Source organism: Ailuropoda melanoleuca, chromosome 16 (genome assembly GCF_002007445.2).
Source record: "Ailuropoda melanoleuca isolate Jingjing chromosome 16, ASM200744v2, whole genome shotgun sequence".
Classification (NCBI taxonomy): Eukaryota; Metazoa; Chordata; class Mammalia; order Carnivora; family Ursidae; genus Ailuropoda; species Ailuropoda melanoleuca.
Genome location: NC_048233.1, coordinates 44,489,303 through 44,499,561, shown reverse-complemented (window position 1 = coordinate 44,499,561; position 10,259 = coordinate 44,489,303). Strand labels below are relative to the sequence as shown.

Here is a 10,259-nt window from a genome sequence, read left to right as displayed (position 1 = left end):
AAAGTTACCCAACGTTTTATGATCCCTCTACTAATATACATTGTCCTTAAAGTATTTATTGCAATTGATTGGGAAACATTTGCAAATGTTGTACATTTTTCAATGTGTTTAAGCAAAAAGCAACTATGCAGTAGGATCTTCAAATTATTTACCTTTCATTCAATCAATAAATTACCAAACATTTCTTGTGTCCTGGACACTATTCATTTTTTCCTTTTCCATTGGTACTAGGATTAAGGCTCATACCCCTTACACCATTTCACTGAGGAACATGAAATATTCTTGTGGGACAGAATTTAAAAAATGAATAGGAAGGAATCAGTACACTTTTGGTGTCAAATACATGCCGTAAGAATTTAAGTTCTTAAGTGATGTGTGCTCCCTTAATTCCTTAGCTCTCTATACTTAATAATCATGCATCTTAAATAATCAGCTGGTAATAAATACTGGTGAGTGATATACACTGTAACACAACTCTAAGTATTTAAACTTCCTGAGTGTTTAAAGTGTCTAATATGTAAGTCTGGTGGGATCCTGATTCTTTACTCAAAACTAGATTCTTCCTTTGCTCTCATTCACTTATTTTATGGTTTTTCATATGAATGAAATTTTAGAGAAATTTCTCCCTATGTGACATTCACTCTTGTTACTCCCATTGTAAACCTTGTTTAAATGTATGGGTTTTAATATAATTTCCTTTAGGGACTGCCCATTTATTCTAGCTAATTAACTGTTATATTTTTGATCCCCAAATAATGAAGAAAAAGACTTCCATAAGAGATTAAACTAAATAACTTTTAAACAAATAATCGTTTCTTATGGCAACTTTGGAGAAGTGAGGCGACCAAAAAATTTAAATGTTCAGTGATATTTTGTAGAAATTGGGGTTAACCTTTGATTTTTATCTTAGAAATGTTACCCCAGAGTCAAATCTTAATACCAGTGCAAGTAATTTATTTGGAAAGGACTCAGAAGTGGGAACATGACACAGGCAAGGGAAGACAGCCACGAAATGGTCCATTAATATGCCAGGTACCATAAAAGGCCACTAAAATTTATTCTTATGGGAGAAATAGTGTAAAACACAATCCTAAAATGTATTGCTACATAGGTCTACACACATACACTTATTCTCATAAGTCATTGATTGAGGGTTGAACCTAGGGAGTGACCACTCTGACACTATTACCTCACTGCTAACTGTAGCAGAATTCTGGAAATGCCCTCAGGAACAGTGATCTAGATTGGTGGTATCTGGACTACATCTGGCACTGGATCTTAAAATGGCAAAGTTGGAGGGATATAAGAGGTGACACTGTCAGTGAAAGTTACGAGTTTACAGAAGTATTTGAGATACGTGTGATAGTTAAAGGAGGTAAAGTATATGTATGAATTGGTATGAATATAAAATAAGAATTTCTATTTCAATCATTGTTTTTCTCTCTTTCATTTTCTGACTCTGTTTGGAGAGTGGTAGTTTCTCAAAGACCAGTACCAGAGCTATATTTCACACAGACAAGAGAAAAATAGAAACCTTGTCACATCAATCCCTTCTTACAATAGGTTGACATTCACTTCAACCATTGATTTAGTTTTCTTAGAACTCTAAAATTGGTCTCTTTTTCAGCATAGCCTTCACAAATACAAATTTAACATTTTATTTTTTTTAAAAGATTTTATTTATTTGACAGAGAGAGACAGCCAGGGAGAGAGGAAACACAAGCAGGGGGAGTGGGAGAGGAAGAAGCAGGCTTCCAACTGAGCAGGGAGCCCGATGAGGGGCTCCATCCCAGGACCCTGGGATCATGCCCTGAGCAGAAGGCAGACGCTTAACAACTGAGCCAGGCACCCTAAAAATCACGGTATTATAAATTGTTTTGAGACATTCTTTTGCACCCAGAAATCGATTTTTCTGCAAAAGATCTTATTGTATTTGTGTCTATTTCCAGGCATAGTTTAGTGTTCCACATGCCCTGGCTTCTCATACTCAAGTAAATCAATTTTAATTAAAATAGCATAGTGAAAGAAATTAAGTCCTATGGACATAAATGCATTAAGTTTCAGCTTTCATGTACTGAGAAATGGTGTTTTCATGTCTTAATAGTTATTTGGATTATTTAATCATACTGTTCTCTAATAGCAATTCTCCAATATTCTCATCATTGATGCTCAAGAAAGGCCCAGGACAAGATACTTCACAGGGACAGAAAGTGGAGCAGCTCAACTTGATAAGTAAGAATTCACTGCACACTGCAGGATGTGATTAAACTGATACCATATCATGAGGCGCTGGTCCTTTCAGTTACCTCACATTCAGTATTTTGGGGAAAAGATTATATAATGTGCATGCATGTGTGTGTGCGTGTGTGGGCTGAGCTGATTATAAAAACATGACACTGTTCTGCAAGTTGTTTCCTACTTACCTTATTTTTTAAATTGTGTAAACAATATATTGCTTTGTTCAGGTTTATCATCATAGTCGAATTATCACCCAGGTCCTGAGTTTTAGAATAATGCTGATCAGAACCTGCATGTTTATCAATAGAATTACAATTGGGAAAGATTCAGCCGCATATTTTCAACTCAGAAACGAAACGTCACTACAAGTAGAAGTTAAACAAATACGTGCATCTCCTGTGTCTGGACGACAGGAACGTGTGCTGTCTCCTGCTGAGAAGGGTTTGTGGTCCTAGTGGGATACTGTGGTAGCCTCAGGGAGAGTTCAGAGGAGCCGCAAGACTGAAGGCCCTATAAACACCTTAGCAGAGCCTTGCCCCCTTCAAAGCTCTCTCTTAATGCATACACCTCACATATGCACTCCACGCCCCCAACACCAGGCCAACAGCTGCCAGTCACCACAGGGTGCCTGATCTCTTATATTGTTTTGCTCTCATTTTCAAGTACTTATGCCCTGCAAAAGCACGTAGGGAGACTTTACTGCTGCTATCTATTCCCAAACTATTAAGAAACCCATCCATGTTTGCACCAGAAGTAATATTTCTCAACCTCCAGTTCCCTAGAATTTCAGAACGACACTGAATTTTCAGGAAAAAAGAGGAAAGAAATCTCTTTACCAAACTTGCGTAGCATTTTGTTTCCTGAAATTCAAAGCAGTTTATCCCCAAGTCGAAAGTTTATAGAATATTTTCCACACACACCACAAAAGATAAATCAATACTGACTGTTGGTTTAGAAAAATGAGGAGATGTTTCAAAAAGCAACCTCACGGTTTACCCTATTGTAAAATGAACGGAAGGAAAAGGATGTGTGTAGATCCTGATTTTAAGTAAAAGAACGTATGGACTGATAACTGATGTCTGATGCTTTCTAGTACACGCCTACTTCTCTGAGACCGGCCAGCACTTAGCTCCCCCATGTTAAGACAACTTGATGTCACTTCCACAGCCAAAACCAATTTTTTTTTAAGATTCTATTTACTTATTTATTGGAGAGAGAGACAGAAGGACAGAGAGAACAGGAGCAGTGGGAGGGGCAGAGGGAGAGGGGGAAGCAGGCTCCCCACTGAGCAGGGAACCTGATGTGGGATTCGATCCCAGGACCCTGGGATCACGCCCTGAGCCAAAGGCAGACGCTCCTCTGACTGAGAAATCCCAGGCGCCCCACCAAAATCGATTTTAAGTACCAAAAATCCTTAGCCAGTACCTTACAGATCTCCAAAATGATAAAGCCTGATATTACAATTAGTATCCTATGCTCTTAAGATATTAAAGCCTACTTAAAATCATGTAATAAAGTTCGTATTATATTCACCGGAACTATTGTTTTAAGTATGTGATTGACATGGAGTGGAGTGTTTTCCATTTGTTCAGCAATTTCCGATGCGGACAAAGCTGAAGGCAAGAGGAACTTTAAATTCTAAAGAAGACTAGAAATGAGCCAATAATAATTGGGTTTATTGAAAAGGTAGAAAGTCAGCCCAGCCACCTCCCTACACAGAAGGAAAGCAGAGGAGGATATGAGGCAGTTGGAACTGTTGCACTTGTAAAACTCTCAGGTTCATGAGATTTTCCTTCTACTCCTCACACTACGTGGGGAGAGTGGAGTTGCGAGTACACCGAATTATATTTAGGGTGCCTGTGAAAGAGTCATTTGTAGAAAACAGCATACGGCTTAAAAGGTGAAACTGGACCATAGTTCTCCGTTTGGATCCTTGCCGGAGACGTGGCACATGGGCAGCTGACCGAAGCCTCAGATGACTGACTATTTAAGATGGATTTGGTTCATATCTGCTGGAGTTGGGGGGATTGTGTGAACATAAAGGTGAGAACCATTTCTTGTTCAAGTAACAGTGTAATTTGGGGGTTCACCAGAGGAATCTTTAAAGGCAGAATTTGATAGGAATGAAGTAGAGAGTACTTGCAAAAAGCAAACAGCTTAGGTACCAATGTAACAAAATATGTGGAAGAGCTACGTGAGGAAAAGTACAAAACTCTGTTGGAAGAAACCGAAGAAGAACTAAACAATGGAAACATAATCGCCTTGTACATTTCAGTAACAGAACTACATTGTTAATTACGTCCTATCGCTGCCTGGGCCTCACCCAGCAAAGACATTTGCCCCTTTCCTCTCTTTGATCCCTGACTTGTTGACCCCTGGTCTACAAGCAGTTAGGCACTGGCTGGGTTTTCAATTAAAGGAGATGAAAGATTTAGAATTCCAATTAACTAAATGTTAATAACTAAAAGATATCTGAAAGTTACAGAAACTGACAAGAGTTCAGGAATACAAAAGGGGAAATCAACAAACAACAAGGTTAAACAGTGATTGGAAAAAGGTACAACCGCTTCATAGTTGTGTCCCTAAAGACTTGAGCATTCTATTCTAAATGTTTTATTTCATTACGTGAAAGTCAGTTACATATAGTGTGTGTGTTGTATTCCGGCTTAAGTGGATTGGAATGACTGGATCATCTATCCCCACGTTATTTCCCAAGTAGGAGAATATACCAAAAACAACGAACACCTTATTAATATTAAATTGGTAATCTCCTTTATAATTAATATGCTGATGTATAAAGTAATAAAATAAAATGCACATAGAACTTATTCACTTTNTTTGATCCCTGACTTGTTGACCCCTGGTCTACAAGCAGTTAGGCCCTGGCTGGGTTTTCAATTAAAGGAGATGAAAGATTTAGAATTCCAATTAACTAAATGTTAATAACTAAAAGATATCTGAAAGTTACAGAAACTGACAGAGTTCAGGAATACAAAAGGGGAAATCAACAAACAACAAGGTTAAACAGTGATTGGAAAAAGGTACAACCGCTTCATAGTTGTGTCCCTAAAGACTTGAGCATTCTATTCTAAATGTTTTATTTCATTACGTGAAAGTCAGTTACATATAGTGTGTGTGTTGTATTCCGGCTTAAGTGGATTGGAATGACTGGATCATCTATCCCCACGTTATTTCCCAAGTAGGAGAATATACCAAAAACAACGAACACCTTATTAATATTAAATTGGTAATCTCCTTTATAATTAATATGCTGATGTTATAAAGTAATAAAATAAAATGCACATAGAACTTATTCACTTTATTTCAGAATTCTTCCTCTTTCAGTACTCTTTTACAATTTTAGACAGAAAGGCTTTTAGTAAGAAAGTCTCAAATGCATTTGAGAAATATTAAACACAAACTTCACTTTTTAGAAGAGACTGGTCATTCTGAGAGCACAAATCAGGAAACATCTCTCTGTTGGAAGCATCTGCCATTTCAAAGCCATGGAGAATAGAAAAAAAAAAAACAGGTGTTGGGCATACTTGAAACTGTAAAAATGTGGTTGGAAGAAAGAAATCTATTCGAACTACATTTCATTATGCTTTTGTTCTTACATCCTTTATTAATCCTAATGTGCAGGAGTATTTTTTGAATTTTTAATCACCTTAGCAACCATTGTCCTTTGCCTTGTTTCTCATTGCAGAAACACATCTTCCCAATTCTCAAACTACATGTTAGCACCACAGAACACAGGTGGGCATCTGACCATATCCTCATAGAAGACAGTGGCTCAAAGTCTGATGACTCAGTAAGGTCCCATCAAACTAACTATTGATGTTTTACTTAAGCAAACAAGAAAGTGATATCTTTTCCATTAGACTTGAACTTGGAAATATATACCTCTGGAGCTTCTGAGGCCTGTAGCACAAGGAAAGAGAATAATTTGGTTGTATTGTCAGTGAGAGGAAAACACTGCCTAGAGCTGCATAAATCTTGAGTCAGGACCACTTACAGGCTAGCTTTAGTAATGCACTGCAATTTTCTATTGCATGAAACAATAATGCCTCCCCCCTTTTCTTTTTTTTTTCTCCTTTCTTGCATTATTCTGAGATGAGGTATTCCTTACCAGTAACTGAAAAATCCTCAATAATTCAAAAGCTTTTTAAATTCATGTTCTAGAGACTTAAACTCGGCTATGTTTTTTAGTCCATCTTTTTACTCTTATACGAAAGACTAGTTATTACTATCCTTTCTATTGACATATCTTTATATTGTTAAAAATTTCAGTGGTCTCCCTACAGATTTCATGAATTGATACATTTTAATAATTCCATTATTTATTCAAGCAAACCTAGCACGTATATATCCTTTAAGAGTAATTCCAGAATGATGCAAAATTGATTCAATAAATATCATTCAAATATTATAGAATAAACAATTCAGTGTCATCCATTTGTTTGGCAGGATTGCTGAGGATTTTAATTTTATGAGGTTTTTCTATTTTCCTCAGAACGAAAGGGCTGAACAAAGTACACAATGCAAAAATGATCTTTGTGACCAGGTCGTCTGACCGAAGAGAAATTTCTCAGATACAGGAAGCAAAGTATATGGTTAGTGTCCAGGGTCTTTCCAAAGATAGAAATACATACACTGTCATTATGTTTTAATTCTCAAACTTTTAAAAATGATGCTTAAGTAAGGCAAAAAATATCTTCTCAATTTCTATATACAGTTGTCAGTAGGGGAAAGTAGATGCCAAATACTTGTTAATAATTATTGATTGATCTGACAACATTGATTAATCCGATAACAAGGATAATAACCCAGAATAAGATTTTGTATACTTATAAATTTTCATCGTTATACTTCTTCAATATAAACAATATGTCAGTTCAAGTGACCAACTGCCGAATACATGCCTCATAAAAGAAGAAATGGCATCTAACTAACTCACACTCTTCCGCTTACATTCATTCAGCGGCAGCTTCCGTTACTGGGCAGGATCAGGAGACTGACTTGCCACCTGAAAAGCTCCCACGTAGTGCCGTCTGATGGCCACAATTTGTAGTGATTGTGTCTGAATGTATGTCATGCCTGGACATTTTTACACTTAAGAAAATCTGACACTTTGTGACATTTTAGCTCTCAAGACATATGCAGTTTTATTAAAATTATTACATTGATTATGATTATTTAAAATTTACCCAAAGAAATATGATCATTCCCTCCTTTGCTCCTTCACTCTATTCTATGCATATACCAAATCTAGAACATATCACCTAGGACTCATTTTTTGGTCACCTAACTCTATTTTCCTCGAAAGCATACATAACTCCCTGCCATCTCTCTCCACAATAATTTATAAGCTTCTTGAGAGAAGAGATGGCTACCGTCATGGCCACCATCAGGGATTTTCATAATTTTAAATTCTACGAGTTCAAAGGTTATATTTCTATCCTTCAAGGAGGACCTACAAAGTACTTAAATAAATAAATAAATGATTGAGTACTTTGTTCAGTTCTAAGTGTTACCACAATTGAAAGATCCCGATGAAGTAATAGAGGAAGTTCCTAGGGGTGGACAGAATTGCTATGTTTGGCCATGACAAGGTTTGACTGAAGTCATTAAGGAAACTGAATATTATACAAGACAAAGTCATTATCATTACACATTTAAAGGACTTTACAAGAGGCTTGATTTATTCTCAAAGATGAAAAACATAGAAGTTAAAACAATGGGAGGAAGTCACAGGAAATCACGTGTCTGCTCAGTATGAAGACAATCTTTCCAAGAAGCAGAGGGTTTTGAAAATGAAATTGACCGCCTTCAATTCTCAGTTGGCAAATATGTTCAAGTGTATCCTAACTGGTAATTGGTTTAGGAAGCATATAGAAAGGATTCACCTTGAATTTTGTTACATTAAATTATTTAAGACACTTTATGACATAAGAAAACACAACACATTTTTCATTTGAAAGTATTAAACACTAGAAGAGGGTGCCTAAAATTTAAATCTCTATTGTCTTCCTCCTTCCTGACCCCCATCTCTATCTTTAGGTAGAATATGGTTCCCAATCTTTTGGAGAATTGTTTGTGGGCATGAATGCTGTAAGATAGAAAATTAAAATTAAACATTTCTTTAAGAATAATTTCTGTTCCATAATCATCTGCTAACCTATCATTAAATCCTTATTTAACTAAAAACAATAACAAGAATATCTATCCACTTTAGGGGCACCTGGGTGGCTCAGTCGTTAAGCGTCTGCCTTTGGCTCAGGGTGTGATCCCAGAGTCCTGGGATCAAGCCCCGCATCAGGCTCCTCTGCTGGGAGCCTGCTTCTTCCTCTCCCACTCCCCCCTCTTGTGTTCCCTCTCTCACTGGCTGTCTCTCTCTTTGTCAAATAAAAAAATAAAATCTTAAAAAAAAAGAATATCCACTTCAGGGAAAATTTTTTAAAAATTTAAAGATTTGTTTATTATTTTAGAGAGAAAGAGGGAGTGGAGGCAGGGCAGAAGGAGAAGGAAACAGTCTTTTTTTTTTTTCAAAGATTTTATTGATGTATTTAAGAGAGAGGCTGAGAGAGCAGGAGCAAGGGGAGGGGCAGAGGGAGAGTAGACTCCCTGTGGAGCAGGGAGCCCAATCTAAGGCTTGATCGCAGGACTTTGGGATCATGACCAAAGCCGAAGGGAGCCGCTTAACAGACTGAGCTACCCAGGTGTCCTGAGAGACAGAGTCGTAAGCAGACTCCTTGCTGAGTGCAAGCCTGATGCTGGGCTCAGTCTCAGGACCCTGAGATAACGACCCTGAGATCATGACCCGAGCGAAAACCAAGAGTCTAATGCTTAACTTGACTGTGCCACCCAGGTGCCCCAAACGCTTTAAAATTTTTAAATCTTTAGAACACTATGTTCCCTACTTAGAATAAGAAATCCCTCATCTCTAAGTGATAGAAGGTTCTGGGAAAGGTAAAAAAACATGTAATTATAGCTTCATTATTTAGTGTCGGATTAGCCTCAAGCAGAAGGTATAACATATTTTATTTTGGACCACCAGTTAACATAATGTTTTTACTTCCTAAATCAATTACCAGTTAGGCTGTACTTGACTAGTTTCATCAAATGAGAATTTCATATTTTTAAAGCAGTCCATTTTGCATTGTTTTAGGTAAATTACAGACTCATTATTCTCATAATTTCCTTCTCTTCTTTCATTTTTATCAATCTTAGTCATTACAGTCATGGAATTCCTCCCTATAACTATCTTCCAGTGTTATCACTAACTCATGGTGAGGGATAGGAGAAAACCTCTTTTAAGATGACTGAGCATAATAGATGACTTTGAGAAGACTTGAGTAAGGATGTTTTGGTAGCCATTCCTCAAATCCTGTGTACACTTAACTGTTACTACAGGTGGTTTGTGGTGTGATTTTGATGCTTAATGGGTACCAAGTCTTAGGAGCATTAATGTTGAAATTAATCCATTATTTTATTTTGTGGCTGCTCTGGTTAAAGGGGCTAGGTGAAAATAGTGACTCAACATAGTTTCTAATGTAGTTCAAAACAACTGCTCAGTCTAATCAATCAAACAATAGCCCTGAGATGTCATGTATATATATATGTATATCATATATTCATATACATTATATATACATAATTCTATAATATTTATTTACATATGCATTATCTATACATAATTATATATTCATTATATTACATATACATATAGAATATTATATTATATAATATAAAATATATAGTATTTATTTTATATATAATATATATGTAAAAATATAAAGAATATATACATTACATAATGGTTATATATAAAGGTTTTTATGTATAATATATGTATATAAAAGCTTGAAGGGATTACAAATAATAATAGGATATCAATTGAGGGAAGTAAAGATTGTAACATGTTTGTCGGGTTGACTCATGGAAATATCTTCTTTGAACTCTCCCATAAAATTTTTGCAGCATCTTGAGAAATTGTTTAATTGTATCTTGTCATTCAAACT

The 10,259-nt window shown here is 36.3% G+C and overlaps 1 protein-coding gene across 1 annotated transcript in view; it reads right to left on the bottom strand.

Moving 5' to 3' along the window:
• The window catches only part of LOC100481547 (olfactory receptor 12), a 25,516-nt gene that overhangs the window by 12,753 nt on the left and 2,504 nt on the right, over positions 1 to 10,259 (bottom strand). The window contains exon 2 of the mRNA XM_034644793.1: positions 8,904 to 8,964. Within this exon, the coding sequence (XP_034500684.1) occupies positions 8,904 to 8,964 (61 nt within the window). The remainder of the gene's footprint in view (positions 1 to 8,903; positions 8,965 to 10,259) is intronic.